The sequence below is a fragment of the Mercenaria mercenaria genome, chromosome 2, assembly GCF_021730395.1.
Source record: "Mercenaria mercenaria strain notata chromosome 2, MADL_Memer_1, whole genome shotgun sequence".
Classification (NCBI taxonomy): Eukaryota; Metazoa; Mollusca; class Bivalvia; order Venerida; family Veneridae; genus Mercenaria; species Mercenaria mercenaria.
In genome coordinates, this window is record NC_069362.1 from 93,105,605 (window position 1) to 93,123,716 (window position 18,112).

Genomic DNA, 18,112 nt, shown 5'->3' on the forward strand with positions numbered 1-18,112 from the left:
GGGCACAGTCTGATCTCGCCATACCTTTCTATGGACTTTAAATTCTGCTGAAACACTCACCCACACGTTCTTAACAACTATCAAGTGACATTTAATTTTGGCTGGAGACAAAGGTCCAATCTCCTTTACAGCTTCTTAAATAATACTACAGACAAACGAGACATTGTCTGTGAAACAAGCTCACTCCATCTATACATGAAACAGCTTGGGGCATGGGCTTCAAGTTCTGGGTAGAAACACACCTCACACATTCAAAGTGCACGGAGCCGGACGGATCGACAATGGTGAGTGATCACAACAGCTCAACCTTAGCACTTCCTGCAGCAGATGAGCTTAACACACAGGTTTGCTACTTTTTAAAACAAATCATATTGTATACTATAATGTATAACATAAGAAATCAGGTTTTCAACCATTTAATATTCTTAGGTATCACATGGCAATAAAAATACAGATGCCTAAATTGACCTGCTAAAAAATGCCAGAAACAGTAATAAGGTCCAGCTTGTGCTTAATTGTAAGTCAAGCTCGCAGCTAAAAACTTTACTTCATTTCCAATGTTTTCAACTGAATTTTCCAGCTGTCTGAACAATTGTACTCATACTAATGTTTTAGTAAAACAGAATTTCTCAGTAGATGTACCAAAAACATCATTCTTAATACAAAAAAATGTTTAAGATGTCAGTTACACCTATAACAGTGAAATAAATATAACAAGATCCATCAGTCAGACTTATATCCATCATCACCATCATCCTGACCAATTCATATATGTAGTCTGATTCAAAGAAATCATATTGTCTGTTTCAAGGAAAATTGTGTTGTGAATATCTTTAGCAAATAAAAACAATCATTACCTCCTATGAGGCATTTCAGAAGTAAACAAAAAGTATCACACAGCATTAAAATCAGCCTGCAAGATGTGCAAAGGCTTTATTTGTTTCACAAAGTTTGTGCATATCTTGTTTCTTCTTGATTAAACCACCCTGAAATAGATTGAAATATGTATTATTAGAACAAGTACATGTAATTGTTTTAACATGCTTGAGGAAAAGACCTGTAAAAAGTGTTATTAGTTCTGTGATCATATAGCAACTTTCTTGCTTAAATGGTGGAGCATATATCATTTGACAACTTCCCTGTTATAATGGTTGCTAAGATCATATGGCAACTTTCTTGCTTTAATGGTGGAGCATATATCATTTGACAACTTTCCTGCTATAATGGTTGCTAAGATTATATGGCAACTTTCTTGCTTTAATGGTGGAGCATATATCATTTGACAACTTTCCTGCTATAATGGTTGCTAAGATCATATGGCAACTTTCTTGTTTTAATGGTGGAGCATATATCATTTGACAATTTTCCTGCTATAATGGTTGCTAAGATTATATGGCAACTTTCTTGCTTTAACGGTGGAGCATATATCATTTGACAACTTTCCTGCCATAATGGTTGCTAAGATCATATGGCAACTTTCTTGAATTAATGGTGGAGTATATATCATTTGACAACATTCCTGCTGTAATGGTTGCTAAGATCATATGGCAACTTTCTTGCTTTAATGGTGGAGCAATATATCATATGACCCACTATTATGGTTGCTAAAATCATATGGCAACTTTCCAGCAATATATCACATGACAATTTTCTTGCTAATAATGGTTGATGCAATTATATGGCAAGATTCCCGATTAAATGGTGAAGGGCAAGGTTATTTGACAACTTTCCTGCTTTAATGGTGGAGGAATGTTATACAATTTTCCTGCTTTAAAGATGGAGGAATGTCATATGATAACTTTCCTGCTTTAATGATGGAGGAATGTCATATGATAACTTTCCTGCTTCAATGATGGAGGAATGTCATATGATAACTTTCCTGCTTTAATGATGGAGGAATGTCATATGATAACTTTCCTGCTTTAATGATGGAGGAATGTCATATGATAACTTTTCTCCTTTAATGATGGAGGAATGTCATATGATAAATTTCCTGCTTTAATGATGGAGGAATGTCATAAGATAAATTTCCTGCTTTAATGATGGAGGAATGTCATATGATAACTTTCTTCCTTTAATGGAAGAGGAATGTCATATGGTAACTTTCGTCCTTTAATGGAAGAGGAATGTCATATGATACATTTTTTTCCTTTAATGATGGAAAAATGTTATATGATAACTTCCTTTCTATAATGGTGGATGAATATCATATGATAAATTTCCTTCTTTAATGATGGGGGAATGTCATATGATAAATTTCCTTCTTTAATGATGGAGTAATGTCATATGATAACTTATCTGCTTTAAAGATGGAGGAATGTCATATGATAAATTTCCTGCTTTAATGATGGAGGAATGTCATATAATAACTTTCTTCCTTTAATGGAAGAGAAATGTCATATGATAACTTTCTTGCTTTAATGGAAGAGGAATGTCATATGATAACTTTTTTCCATTAATGATGGAAAAATGTCGTATGATAACTTCCTTTCTATAATGGTGGATGAATGTCATATGATAAATTTCCCTCTTTAATGATGGGGGAATGTCATATGATAAATTTCCTTCTTTAATGATGGAAAAATGTCATATGATAACTTTTCTGCTTTAAAGATGGAGGAATGTCATATGATAAATTTCCTTCTTTAATGATGGAGGAATGTCATATGATAAATTTCCTTCTTTAAAGATGGAGGAATGTCATAGGATAAATTTCCTTCTTTAATGATGGAGGAATGTCATATGATAACTTTTCTGCTTTAAAGATGGAGGAATGTCATAGGATAAATTTCCTTCTTTAATGATGGAGGAATATCATATGATAAATTTCCTTCTTTAATGATGGAGGAATGTCATATGATAACTTTTCCGCTTTAAAGATGGAGGAATGTCATATGATAAATTTCCTTCTTTAATGATGGGGGAATGTCATATGATAAATTTCCTTCTTTAATGATGGAGGAATGTCATATGATAAATTTCGTTCTTTAATGATGGGGGAATGTCATATGATAAATTTCCTTCTTTAATGATGGAGGAATGTCATATGATAACTTTTCTGCTTTAAAGATGGAGGAATGTCATATGATAAATTTCCTTCTTTAATGATGGAGGAATGTCATATGATAAATTTCCTTCTTTAAAGATGGAGGAATGTCATATGATAATGTTTCTGCTTCAATGATGGAGGAATGTCAAATGATGGAGGAATGTCATAGGATAACTTTCCTTCTTTAATAGCAGAGGTAAAAGACCCCATGCCTATGTCAGGCTAACATGTGTGCCTGAGTAACACAATGGTTATCTGCCAGTCAGCTTGATGACTCATAAAATGATTAATACTCACTTTATTGTAATAAGCTGCCACAATTTCTTCGCCAAGTTTGTCATAAAAGCGCACTGACCTATCTTTTTCTTTTGAAACTTCAATCAACCATGTCAAACTTAAGAAATTCTGCCTGGCTGCTGATGCTGCTATTGGAACCTAAAGTGAACAGAAAACAACTGATGTTTCATTTGTATATGCATAAACAGTGATGATATCACATCTATTTCTTTTCACTAGTTCTATTATATTGTCTTTAATATATTGCTTTTTTATTTTCTACAGCAACTTTTATTTTAGTTCCTTTTCATATATGCAGTGACCTTTGTTGCTCAATCTGGGGGAAAAATGCTTACATGTATGCAGTAATAATACATTTAGGTGAAAAAGATCCATTAACCAAAGGTGAAGAACAAAGAACATAGATTAATGTAAATTTATTTATCATGTCTGAACACAGATGCCTCAATATGAACTACTCAACTTTTAGCCCAATACCTTTCCTACTTTGTTAAAGAAACTAGATCAGTCTTTGTTATTTTCTATGGTACATAAATGTCTACCAACCTTAAATGATTATGACTTGGTACGTAAATGTCTACCAGCCTTAAATGATTATGACTTGGTAAGTAAATGTCTACCAGCCTTAAATGATTATGACTTGGTACGTAAATGTCTACCAACCTTAAATGATTATGACTTGGTACGTAAATGTCTACCAACCTTAAATGATTATGACTTGGTAAGTAAATGTCTACCAACCTTAAATGATTATGACTTGGTAAGTAAATGTCTACCACCTTAAATGATTATGACTGGTAAGTAAATGTCTACAAACCTTAAATGATTATGACTTGGTACGTAAATGTCTACAGCCTTAAATGATTATGACTTGGTAAGTAATGTCTACCAGCCTTAAATGATTATGACTTGGTACTAAATGTCTACCAACCTTAAATGATTATGACTTGGTACGTAAATGTCTACCAACCTTAAATGATTATGACTTGGTACGTAAATGTCTACCAACCTTAAATGATTATGACTTGGTACGTAAATGTCTACCAACCTTAAATGATTATGACTTGGTAAGTAAATGTCTACCAACCTTAAATGATTATGACTTGGTAAGTAAATGTCTACCAGCCTTAAATGATTATGACTTGGTAAGTAAATGTCTACAAACCTTAAATGATTATGACTTGGTACGTAAATGTCTACCAACCTTAAATGATTATGACTTGGTAAGTAAATGTCTACCAGCCTTAAATGATTATGACTTGGTACGTAAATGTCTACCAGCCTTAAATGATTATGACTTGGTAAGTAAATGTCTACAAACCTTAAATGATTATGACTTGGTACGTAAATGTCTACCAACCTTAAATGATTATGACTTGGTACGTAAATGTCTACCAACCTTAAATGATTATGACTTGGTACGTAATGTCTACCAACCTTAAATGATATGACTGGTAAGTAAATGTCTACCAACCTTAAATGATTATGACTTGGTAAGTAAATGTCTACAAACCTTAAATGATTATGACTTGGTACGTAAATGTCTACCAGCCTTAAATGATTATGACTTGGTAAGTAAATGTCTACAAACCTTAAATGATTATGACTTGGTACGTAAATGTCTACCAACCTTAAATGATTATGACTTGGTACGTAAATGTCTACCAACCTTAATGATAATATACATTGGTAAAAAGTCACCATTAAAGGTGAGAACAAGAACATAGATTAGTAAATTTACTTATCATGTCTGAAACAGTGCTCAATATGACTACCAACTTTAGCCAATACCTTTCTACTTGTTAAAGAAACTCAAACAGTCCTTTGTTATTTTCTATGGTACGTAAATGTCTACCAACCTTAAATGATTATGACTAACAGGATTTAACTATACATCTCAACATAGCACCATCCCCATAATAAAGCAAACTTTAATCACAATACAGTGGTTTACCACTTAAGCTCCTAAATAGTTGCTCACAGTTAGGTATTTTAAATCATCATTTTATCAAATAAATTCATCACAGCAAAAGAGACTTCCAATGACAACAAAAAAGAAAAAATAACAATTTTCAGACTTTTATGGTTGTTATAAAATTAATTTTCCTTTTCTGTAACAAGCATTTTCCTTGATTTTTCTTTAAAAGTTTCATGATTGTTCAAAAGCTTTCATGAAAGCAACATTAAAATATTTTCATTAAAAAAATTAAACCATAATTTATTGGCCAGAATTGTACAAAGAAACAAGAGCTGTCAGTGGACAGCCTGCTTGACTATTCTCAGTGCTTGATAGTATAATATAAGCAATGAGTAAAACTTTAACATTACAATAAGCATATTCTAAGTCGAAAAGGGGCCATAATTCAGTCAATATGCTTGATAGAGTTGCCTCCTCCTTTTACAGACTGGGGTCATGATGGTAAACAAGTATGCAAAATATGAAAGCAATATCTCAATGGACTTCGAAAATATTTGGGGTGGTACGCAAACTTAACATTTATTCCAAGTCGAAAAGGGGCCATAATTCAGTCAAAATGCTTGATAGAGTTGCCTCCTCCTTTTTACAGACAGGGGTCATGATGGTAAACAAGTATGCAAAATATGAAAGCAATATCTCAATGGACTTTGAAAATATTTGGGGTGGTACGCAAACTTTAACATTTGTGTGACGCTCACGCTGAAGCCGGTGCGAGTAGGATACTCCCCTATTCTTCGAATAGTCGAGCTAAAAACGCATCTTTGACTATAAAACTGACATAATAAAAGATATAAAAAAAGTTAAAAACATATCCTACTATCACCCTTGGAGACCTTTAGAATAATATATAATTTACTTTTCCCCAAATCTGCAAATTAAGGTCAAAAATCCTGTAATGGATTTGGCAGATCAAACAGTAATAAAGATATAGAAAGCTTTAATTAATAGGGAAAATGTCAAATACAATATACCTGATAAGACTGACCACCTTTCAAAACTTTTTTTGTGATGAGTAAAGGTTTGCCGTTTTCTACAGCTTGACGGAACACAATAACTGGATCAAGTTCTATTGTACTTTTCTCTTCCTCACTTGCCTTATGATATCTTTCTAATTGTGCTCTTTTCACATTCTCAAATGCCTGCAGAATGTACAGAAACAATCATGAAAGAGTAATCGAGATAAAAAATGTTTTCATTTGCCTGTGGGTCAGTTAAAGATACATCGGACTGAAAGTAGTGATACTGACCCAGAAAATTGCCAAAACATTTAACAAGGTTGGTAGGTTTTTTTTGTGCCAATCACTATGATCCAGTGCATTGGCTTTAACTTGTTAACACAATGCTCTGACATGACTTCTGAATCATACCTTTACAAGTGCCCTTGTGAAGATTTTCACACAGGTCAATATGTCATTGTCACAAGACATTGTGGCTCCGCGTACAAATCAATATGATGTTTATCATTAATCATAATTAAATTTAGACTAACAGAAGGGACAAAAAATAAACACGCAATAAAAACATGATATATAGAAATGAAAAACAAGAGCTGTCGGATGACAGCGCGCACGACTATTCGAAAAATTGATTGAAGAATGGGGTCAAAATATTACCACAGATTTTCAGAAAAAAGAAATAATGGATTAAACACAAAAATGTTCCTGTACTTGTGAATTTTGATTAGTCTTGCACTAAATGGCAATGTGTGACCATGATGGCAAATCTGTTATGTTATATGTTAGGCAAAATATGGACTTGTATGAAAAATTTAACCAATTCTAAGTCCAAAAAGGGCCATAATTCAGTCAGAAAAGTTGACAGAGTTATGTACTCTCATCTACATATGGAAATCATGTTGATAAACTAGTGTTAAAAGTTTCAAAGCCACAGTTCAAATAGTTTTGACAAAACGCGGATTTGTAAGAAAACCTGAACAAATTTCAAAGTTCAAAAAGGGCCATAATTCAGCCAAAATAGTTGTCAGAGTTATGTACTCTTGCCTACAGATAAAAATCATGATGATAAACAAGTGTTTAAAGTTTAAAAGCCATATGTCAAATAATTTTGACAAAACATGGACATGTACGAAAACAGAACCAATTTCCAAATCCAAAAGGGCCATAATTCAGCCAAAATTGATGACAGAGTTATATACTCTTGTCTACTGATAGAGACTATTATAATGAACAAGTTATAAAAGTTTCAAAGCCATATGTCAAACACTTTACACAAAATATGAACTGGTACAAAAAATTTAACCAAGATTTCTAAGTCAAAAGGGGCCATAATTCAGCCAAAATCCTTGATGGAGTTATGTACTCTTGCCTATAACTGAACATGGTAATGGTTAACAAGTGTTGAAAGTTTCAAAGCTTTATCTCAAAAGACTTTGTCAAAATATGAACTGGTACAAAAAACTTAACCAAGATTTCTAAGTCAAAAGGGGCCATAATTCAGTCAAAATGCTTTACAGAGTTATGTACTCTTGCCTACAACTGGGCATGGTGATGGTAAACAAGTGTTGAAAGTTTCAAAGCTTTATTTCAAAAGACTTTGTCAAAATGTGGACTGGTACGAAAACCTTAACCAAGATTTCTTAGTCAAAAAGGGGCCATAATTCAGCCAAAATCCTAGATGGAGTTACGTACTCTTGCCTATAACTGGACATGGTGATGGTAAACAAGTGTTGAAAGTTTCAAAGCTTTATCTCAAAAAACTTTGTCAAAAAGTGGACTGGTACGAAAAACTTAACCAGGGTGTGATGCCGATGCCGACGCCGTGGTGAGTAGGATAGCTCTACTTATTCTTCAAAGAGTCGAGCTAAAAATGGTATTACTTCCTGCTTATTAGATTTCAGTCATCACAAAAGCAGCATTCACTTCAAGCTTGGTTCAGTCAAAATGTTTTTCAATGAACTGGATGAAATAAGTCCAATTCACTAATCAAAAGCCTTCAAGACAAAGTTTTCATTAAAAGCATTTACCGCACTAACAGACGCACTATTTAAAGCACTAACTTCTGCCAGCCTGGTTTTGCTGGCATGGGCAAAATAATAGGAATTCCAAGTGTGATGTGCAAGAAATATGTATCACAATATATAGGGTTTCAGAAAACTGCAAATTGGGCTACATGTACCAGTATTTTTGTCTTGCAGCCCACCTATTTTAGTCTGTTTGGCAATATTTGCCTCGTGCTTGTATAAACATTTAGATAGAAGGCATATATTAACATAGGGTTTCATAATTTTTGCCAAATGCATAATTATGTTTTTACACATTTTGTTCTCTAAATAAAGCAATAATCATTACTCTTATCTTCTCCTGGAAATTTTCATTGGAGTCTGAAATATAAAACTACAGTGAAACACCGCTCGCTCGAGCATCGGTGACTTGAGCACCCGGGCTCGCTCGAGCAATTCATGTGGTCCTGGCCGATTTCCTTCTATTTTCTATGTGAAATTACCATGGCTGGGTCGAGCATCGATAACTCGATCGCTCGAGCATGACACCTGGTCCCTGTGGATTGATTTACTCTTGTTTGCTTCTGGCTAACTCGAGCAGAGGTGTCAAAATATTTCGCAGCTTCGGCGATCAGAATGTATCGGTTATTTAAAAATTTTCGCACGCTGTGAAAATTGCGTTGTCTATTCCCCGACTATCTTAAACGTTTGTTTGTCGTTATATTTGATCTGATAATGAGATTAATTATTGATGAAAGGTTAAAGAAAAGTTTTATTGATCAAATACTGATCAATTACTATCTGCTTTAGATGAAAGCAAGTATTTTATTACTTATTATATCATAGATAACCTTTGTGATACGTTTTTTTTAAATGTCACGGGTTTGTTATTATTATGCATCACCGTTTCCTCTGCAAATGGTCCCGATGACAATTGATACAATAAAACTTCAATTTTTCTTCGTATGTTGGTCAATGTTTGGGTCGCTCGAAACCATGGATAACTCGAGCATTTTGCTCATCCCCTTGCGACCTCGAGCGAGCGGTGTTTCACTGTAGTTAAACTAGGAATTTTTCTCCCTTAAATTATTAAAAAATGAATATTTCATAAAGAAAATACGAAAATTTCTTACAATATCAAATGCAACTTATTTTATAAAATCATTTGAACTATCTGATTCTAAACATCTTTTAATGAGTAATTTCAGAAAAGTATTATAACAGAGTAATCCAAAAAACATGTGTCTTCAACCACTTAATAAGCAGAAATTATAGAGAAAACTCCAGAGAAAATCACTGAATCGTAACATTCCAACAATATACACAATGAAAGATTGTTTTTCACAAAACAACTTATGTCTTCCACCACTTGCCTCTTAGATATTATAAAATGCCATATATAACTCAAAGGAAAGTTAATGAACCATTACATTCCAGAGATATACACAATTAAACTTGGTAGTGATCACTCCTGTACTGTTCGGTGAAATTCCATCTAGCGGTATAGAAGTAGCACAGACATCAATGCACTCGAAAAATCAAGGGTCACGACTCCACTAAAAATAATTAAACCCGAACATGCCAATAATATACAAAATTACACTTCACACTTGTCACTCACAAACTTTGTTAACAAGACTTGATACTAATCACTCCTGTATGGTTTGGTGGAAATCCACCCTATTACATGTATACAAGAGAAGTGGCCAAATCAAAATAAATTTGACAAATCAAGGGCCATAACTCTGCTGAAAATCACAGAACTGCAACATGCTAATAACATGCACAACTAGGCTTGGCAATGATCACTTCTGTAACGTTTGGAGTAATTCCTCCAGGTATTATAGCAGTTGCATGGACAAGGTAAATTTCAACAAATCTAGGGTCATAACTCAATTTAAAATTAATGAACCGGAACATGCTAATAATATGCATAACAAGGCTCAGCACTGATCACTCCAGTTAGGTTAGGTGGAAATATGTCCAGTAATATTAGAGAAGTGGCCAGAACATCATAAAATTTGATGAATCAAAGGCTATAACTCCACTAAAAATCATCGCACCTGAAAATGGCGAAGTCATGCACAACTAGGCTTGGCAATAATCACTCTTCGGAAGTTTTAAGTAAACCCACCAGCGGTGTTGGAAGAGTTATGTGGACAAACCCCATGATGGACAGACTGACAGACAGCAATAATTCAATATATCTCCCCTAGTACATGCAGGAGACATAATAATGTCTCTCACTTTATCGTGCTGTGTATTAATTTATCTGAATTTCTGTTTTTTTTCTGAAATACTGTATGGTTTTGATAAGAATTTGCCGATTTTTGCTTAATTATGATCGATTTATGCATGTTGTGCAAGGATTTAAACTCAAAGGCATCAATTTAATATGAGCACTAAACAGCCTCATAAAAGTACAGTAAGTCTGAAAATGAATGTTTTAAGTATAAATGAAGAAGATATTGGACTTCATAAAAAGTATAACTAACGCAGGAGCCGATGTCAACACTGTGGCAAGTGTATTAGCTCTCCTTATTATTCGAACAGTCAAGCTAAAAATTGGGAGAGGACCTTAAAATGATGCTATAGACCAAGTTGGAAGGAAATCCATCTAACGATTCATGAGAAGAACAGGGCTCCAGATAATTACTCAATAAGTACTATCAGCATGTGAAGTTTGAAGGTCCTGGGTGCAGTGGTTCGCGAGTAAAGTGCCTGCATGCAAAAAGTTAACATTGTGACTAACGGACGGACAGTTAATAACTAATATGTCTCCCTTCGGGGGCATAAAAGAACAGAAATCAGTTTTATAACATATTTCTTGGGTGTAACACCCATGAATTTGTTTGCTGTTCAATTTTAGTTCATAACTTTATCATGACATCATCGTACATCAGGGGTCCTAACTGACCAATCACAGAGCTGCATTTTAGAGTACCTACCAGTTTCCACTTGAGTATAACGAAATATATTTACAATGAACATAGTGACTTTAGAAATAAATATACACTATTTTAGAAATCAAGATTTTTCACTGCAAATGCCCCAGATGATACTACAAACAACAAAATTTTAAAGTTTCATTGAAATCTTATTGGATTTAATACCTTTATTTTAGTTTAAAATTTGAGATTTTACACAGAGAGTCTATGAGAAAGTCCAAGTAAAATGTAATCATTACCCAAGTAAAATTAGTATCATTCTGCAATATTTTGGACATGTTAAAGTTATGAATTCAGCATTCAGGTTTTTGATTCTTTTTTTCCCCCTTAGCTTGCTTTGGCTTCACACTCACTACCGAATCCAGTAGAAAATACTCAATATACCTTTAACTGTTTTGGGGATAAATTTTTGTTGGTTTAAAGAATGTGTAGAGTGTTTGTTCACTTTTTACATTCTAAGAAAGAGACATTTTTGTTGTTTACTCCGCACCAGAAGTTGATATTTTAAATGGACACCGCTTTAAAATACACTACTGTACCATCAATATAATAATTCACAACTGTTTAATTTATGCACACACTGAGTGTATAATATTATCGTTTAACCTAGGTTTATAGAGTACCATTCAATGCATGTGAATGTTCAATGTGGGAGAATTAATGCTGACCATGCTCTGTTACATTAAGCATCCTGAGGATTCAGGTTTTGTCATAGGTGCGTTTCTGTAATTTCATATATGTTTTATACGCTTAAAAATTATCAGACATGCGTATATGCATTATTTCAAAGCGTAATTTATGCTAATACGCATCTTATCTGGAGCCCTGGAAGAAGTTATTTAAAGGTGTTTGTATATTTGTATTTTAAGCTCTAGCGGCCCTTTAAAGTGGCCAAGTGCCCCCATTTGAATAAATCTGAGAGAGCCCCTTATATAAATACTAGAAATCAAGTTTGATGAAGATACATCAAGTTCTTCATGACAGGAAGTCATTTAAAGATATTTCTATATTTAGCTTTTGTGACCCTTTCAAGGGGCCAAGTCCCCTCATTTGAACAAATTTGAGAGAGGACCTCGTAACAATGCTACAGTTTGATGAAAATTATTGAACCTGTTATATTTTTATTTTCACCTTTAGCAGCCCCTAAAATAGGTGCCCTATTTAAACAAATTTGTTAGAGGGCCATATATAAGTAATGATGCTACAGACCAAATCAGATAAACATTTACCGTATCATGCAGTTCATAGGAAAACGTTATTTAATTCTTTTTCTATTTATAGCTCTAGCGACCCCTTAAAGGGGTCAGACAAATCATTTGAAAAAAAAATTGAAAGAAGATCTTGCCTGGATGCTACAGACCAAGTGTGGAGTAATTCTGACCAACAGTTTTAGAGGAGAAGATGTTTACATTAACTGTGGACGAAGGGTTACAGACAATAGATGCCAAATCATCCACCTTCACTAACAGCTCTTCCTGAACCTCCAGTTGACATGAGCTGAAGAAAGCCTATGATACTTCCTATGTTTAACTGAATAAGAAAAAAAAACTGTCATGATTTTACATATTACCTTGGCAACAATAGTTCTTGCTACTACTTTGTGTCCACTTTCCATCACCATATTTGTAAACTTTCTGAAACATATCAAATAAAACTGTAGGAGTAGAATATACAAGAATGTGTGATGGCTGGGTGGACAGACAGATGGACAGACAGGTAATGCAAATGTAATATGACTCCAAGTTGATTTAGAATTAAATCCACATCAATGTCAACAGGATTCATAGGTTTCACCTCTAATACATATATTTACTATGCATGTTGCATAATGAAAAATTGATAATCCTAAGTATGAGAGGGATGCTTGGTTCATAAAATTTCCATTAAATGCATTGTTTTAATTTTACTAAGATTCAGTATTTTTGCTAGAAGTACTTTTCCCAACTTCTTTAAGTTTAGAGGGATCAACCCCTTCTTAATGTGAAGTTTTGCTTATTAATTGCAAAGCTCTGATGCTGTCTATTAGATGCTTCTAAACTCTGCTCAATGTCCTAAATTAGATCAAATTTTGCACTATGTAAAACTAAAATGCTTGTTCAAAACATACTGTACAACTGGATCAAAATCTGTGAATGTGTTGTCGTCTGTTAGTGCAGCTTTTATCTTATTGAATCGACGACTATCATCTTCTGCTAGTGGTTCCTTTAAAGCTTCCAGAGTTTTTGTACTCTCTACAAACTTGCTGTCATATCTTAAGTTTCTTACACATCTGAAAAAAACATTGTCATAAAATTTGCAAGAGGATTAATGCAAAGGGTTATAAAAAAGTGTAGGCAATCCTTTCTGGCTACTTTGAATATACCAAGTTGACAGAATATTTCATTAACTGTTATAAATAAGTCTTGGTTGACTTATATTTTTTTTTACTTATATTCTTCTAACATTCAAGTACACAAATGAGTAAAAGTCAGACATAACAAGCAATTACTATTCAGAATTCACATGCAACATTTTTTTTACCTCAGGTTACATCAGATTTCAAATGCTGATAGGAATTCTTTCAAAATTTATGCTTCAATGTAGTGTAGGTAACTAGGTTTAAAAAGGTAGACATAAATTAATATTATGAACAAATATGTATGAAACGATGACTGAAATATCAGACAAACCAAGCATTCACTTTGAACATTTGAAGTAAGAAACATATAAACTAAGCAATTTGACAAAGACTATATGTTCTATCGTCAGCACTGAAAGACATTTTTTGCGTATTTTTTTTCTTCTCACTAAACAAAACAAGAGGGCCAAGATGTCCCTAGGCCGCTCACCTGTGTAACACACCATAACTGTGTAAACATGTTTTACCTAGTGATTTCATGGAGACAAATATTCTGACCAATCTTCATTAAGATTGGACCAAAAAACGTAGTCTCTTGAGTGTAAATAAGCATTTTTCTTTGATTTGATCTAGTTACCTAGATTTTTACCCCACATGACCTAGATTCAAAACTGTCAAAAATTTCATGAAAACAAACATTCTGACAAAGTTTCAGGAAGACTGGAGAAAAAAAGTGGCCTCTAGAGTGTATATAAGCTTTTCCTTTGATTTGACCTAGTGACCTAGTTTTTGACCCCACGTGACCCAGATCTGAATTCGTCCAAGACTTCATGATAAACATTCTGACCATCTATAAAAATAGAATAAAAAATGTGCCCCCTAGAGTGTAAACAAGCTTATTCTTTTAGCTGACCTGGTGACCTAGTCTCTGACCCTACATGACCCAGATAAAAATTCATATGATATTTCATGCAGACAAACATTCTGACCAAGTTTCATGCACATCAAATGAACAAGAGTGTTAACAAGTTTTTCCTTTGATTTGACTGAGTGACCTAGTTTTTGACCCCATATGACCCAGTTTCAAACTTGGCCTAGGAATCATCAAGATAAACATTCTGACCAAGTTTCATGAAGATAGGGTCATAAATGTGGCCTGAAGAATTTTAAATAGCTTTTCCTTTGATTTGATCTTATGACCTACTTTCTGACCCAATTTCAAAATTGGCCTAGATATCATCATGATAAACATTCTGACCAAGTTTCATGAAGATAGGGTCATAAATGTGGCCTCTAGGTTGTTAACAAGCTTTTTCTTTGATTTGACCTGATGACCTAGTTTTTGACCCGCCATGACCCAGTTTCAATCCAGGCCTAGAGATCATCATGATAATCATTCTGTGCAAGTTTGTATCAAATCAAAGCATAAATGAAACCTCTGTAAGGCTGAAATGGCCAAAATAGAAAATTTTGCCGCTTTTAGGGGCAATAACTCTAGAACCCATGATGGAATCTAGCCAGGTTTCGAAAGGAACTGAGATCATAATGTGACTTAAGTTGTGTGTAAGTGTGGTTAAAGTCAAATATAAAATGTCACTTCTATCATGTTCACAAGGTAAAAATTACCAAATTTTGGCTCTTTCAGGGGTCAATCAGGGGCCGTAACTCCAGAACCTATGATTGGATCTGACAGATTTATCATGGAATCAAAGATTTATTGTTGTTGAAGATATTTTGCAAGTTTGTATAAAAAAAATCGTAAATGAAGTCTCTATATGGCTGCAAAAGCCAAAATAGCAAATTTTGGCCCTTTAAGGGGCAATAACTTTGGAACCCATGGGATCTGGCCAGTTTTCAAAAGGAACCGAGATATTATGCCAATACAAGTTGTGTGCAAGTTTGATCAAAGTCGATTGCAAAATGTTGTTTCTATCGTGTTCACAAGCCAAAAATAGCAAATTTTGGCCTTTTAAGGGGCCATAACTTTGGAACCCATGATGGGATCTGGCCAGTTTTCAGAGGGAACCGAGATATTATGCCAATACAAGTTGTGTGCAAGTTTTATTTAAGTTGATTGCAAAATGTGGTCTCTATCGTGTTCACAAGCCAAAAATAGCAAATTTTGGCCCTTTAAGGGGCCAGAATTCTGGAACCCATGATGGGATCTCACCAGTTTTCGAAAGGAACCGAGATATTATGCCAATACAAGTTGTGTGCAAGTTTTATTAAAGTTGATCTCAAAATGTGGTCTCTATCGTGTTCACAAGCCACACATGGCAAATTTTGGCCCTTTAAGGGGCCATAACTCAACAGTTTTCGAAAGGAACCGAGATATTAAGGCAATACAAGTTGTGTGCAAGTTTAATAAAAAATCAAATTCAAAATATGGTCTCTATCCTGTTCACAAGGAAACTGTGGACGGACGACAGACGGACGAAGGGTGATCACAAGGTGAGCTAAAAAACAACACTTGCATCTAGGGAACCAAAAATCCAATTAAAACCAGTAGTAACTTGTTTAAACTGGCACAATTATAAATGGTTTCTATGGGTTCTCTCAAGAGTTTTGCCCAAGTGGCAAGGCAATGGAGGGGATACAGTAAGTGGCAGCAGAACTGACAGTGTAACATTTTTTGCCAAGCATATATACAATATATTAAATGTTTCAAAATTCAGTGACAGAACAGGAATTATATGAAATCACTTCATTGGCTATTGATTTCAACTTTATTAGTTTCAAACCAAAGTCTCAGACTAATGTCTAGTACAAACTAAATGTATATAAACCTAATGATTGCTCAAACTGAATATATAAAACAAACATCTGTTCAAAACCAAACTACAATGTTTTAACTAATGTCTCTTTTAACCCACTGCATCATCAAAGTATTGTTTCCAACTGTGACTATTATAGAAATGTCTCTTTCATGAATAGCAAAGTCTCAGACCAAAAGTTTCAACCTAATGAAATATTTTATATGTTTGTAAATTGTATTGACTTTTATAAACTAGTAAGATACGATAATATAATTGTCCTCAACCTTCTAAGCTTATGATTAGGGAAAAATTCTTGTGTAAATCATGATTTGGCAGAATGTCATGTCGACAATATATTATATTCCATGAAATGTCATATCTACAAAATGGTTTTCGACGAAACATTGTGCACCCTTAATCGATAATACACATGCTATTGGTAAATTTAAGATGCAGTGGAGAAAACTTTAAGCACTGTGGCAACATTAAAGCACAGTGCTTACTCAGCCGCATACTTGAAAGAGACCTGTTTATAACTACTGATTACCAAAAACAAGTACATATAGTAAACATCATCAGTATTGCTGTGAGTACTTGTCAACTCAAGTGACAAAATAAACTGACATGCATTATACAAGGTATTATCAACTTCCTTTAATAACACTAACCATTCTGATACACTGAAACGACCATGATCTATCAATAAAAGAGCAGTAATAGAGATTGCAAATTAAAATTGTGGATCATTTGGCAAAAAAATCTGCACTTGCAACGAAAAATGCAAGTGAGGTAATGAAATCTTAACTTCCAATGTTCAGTGCATTTTGCAAGTAAGCAACTTAGCAAGCATAAATTCGAGCACTGTGCAGTATTGCAAAATTTACCAAACAGTCTGAACACAGAATTAAAGTTCTGTTATTGGATGTACACCCTAAGTTTTTGTAGCAAAACAAGATTTAGATGTGCAAATGCAAAATATATCCGAAAACAGGTTGTCCGAATTTACGACTGCAGATGGGCCAGATAAACCTTCAGTGCGGTGTTGAATAACTGGAAATTAAACATTTGTCATTTTTCTGTAAACCTGTAAAACCTAAAATAGTTAAACGAATAAAATTACATAGCACAGATCGGTCGTTTATCTTGTAAAAACAAACGAGTGACATTCCGCAAGGAGGCTGCCATTTTAATTGGTGCACTGTGTAAAAATCTTATCTGTGACAATCACTTTTGTTGTCATTTGAGTCCAGAAGTTGTCAAGTAAAATTTATGTATTTTTTGGTTTAGGCGTAAAAAAAAATTGTTTGTTTCCGGTATCCCGACCTACCCTAAATTTTTGGCCCGACCCTAAATGTTTTTATGGCCTTGGAGAATAATTTTTTCAACTTTTTGACAAAAAGTTGCCAAACTGCACTTTTTATGCTTTAAACATGGTCAGTGATGTTAAAAATCAACTTCCTGATGCTCTAAAGGCATGACCCCCTTATTTGTATTAATTTTTTGACACAAAAATAATTTCCGAAAAGTCTCCCTTAATAAAAAAAAATTCCAAAAAAAAATTTTTTTCCGACCTACCTACCCTAATTTTTTTGAGCATGTTACCGGAAACAAAGAATTTTTTTTTTTAGGCCTTATTCAAAGCATCCGTATCATTCATTGTCAAAAAATAAAGTTACATTCAATTAAATACACACACTTATTCTTTATAAAATGAAGGTGATGAAGCATGTTTAATGTTGCTAACAAAAAGCCATTTTCACTGATTTTGAAAAAAATTTTGCTCCTGT

At 33.9% G+C, this 18,112-nt stretch overlaps 2 protein-coding genes across 2 annotated transcripts in view; one reads left to right on the plus strand and one right to left on the minus strand.

The window, feature by feature from the left end:
- Positions 1–400: 400 nt before the first annotated feature.
- LOC123564592 (28S ribosomal protein S7, mitochondrial-like) lies at positions 401–17,556 on the minus strand. The gene is made up of 6 exons (XM_045358288.2): positions 17,446–17,556; positions 13,339–13,500; positions 12,802–12,865; positions 6,296–6,463; positions 3,347–3,484; positions 401–986 (listed from the first exon to the last, which is right to left on the minus strand). Exons 1-6 carry the CDS (start codon positions 17,508–17,510, stop codon positions 909–911), a joined length of 675 nt encoding a protein of 224 aa, XP_045214223.2. The 5' UTR covers positions 17,511–17,556; the 3' UTR covers positions 401–908.
- The window catches only part of LOC123562374 (diacylglycerol lipase-beta-like), a 30,148-nt gene continuing 29,579 nt past the window's right edge, over positions 17,544–18,112 (plus strand). The window contains exon 1 of the mRNA XM_053537241.1: positions 17,544–17,585. The gene's annotated coding sequence lies outside the window, so the exon portion shown is untranslated. The remainder of the gene's footprint in view (positions 17,586–18,112) is intronic.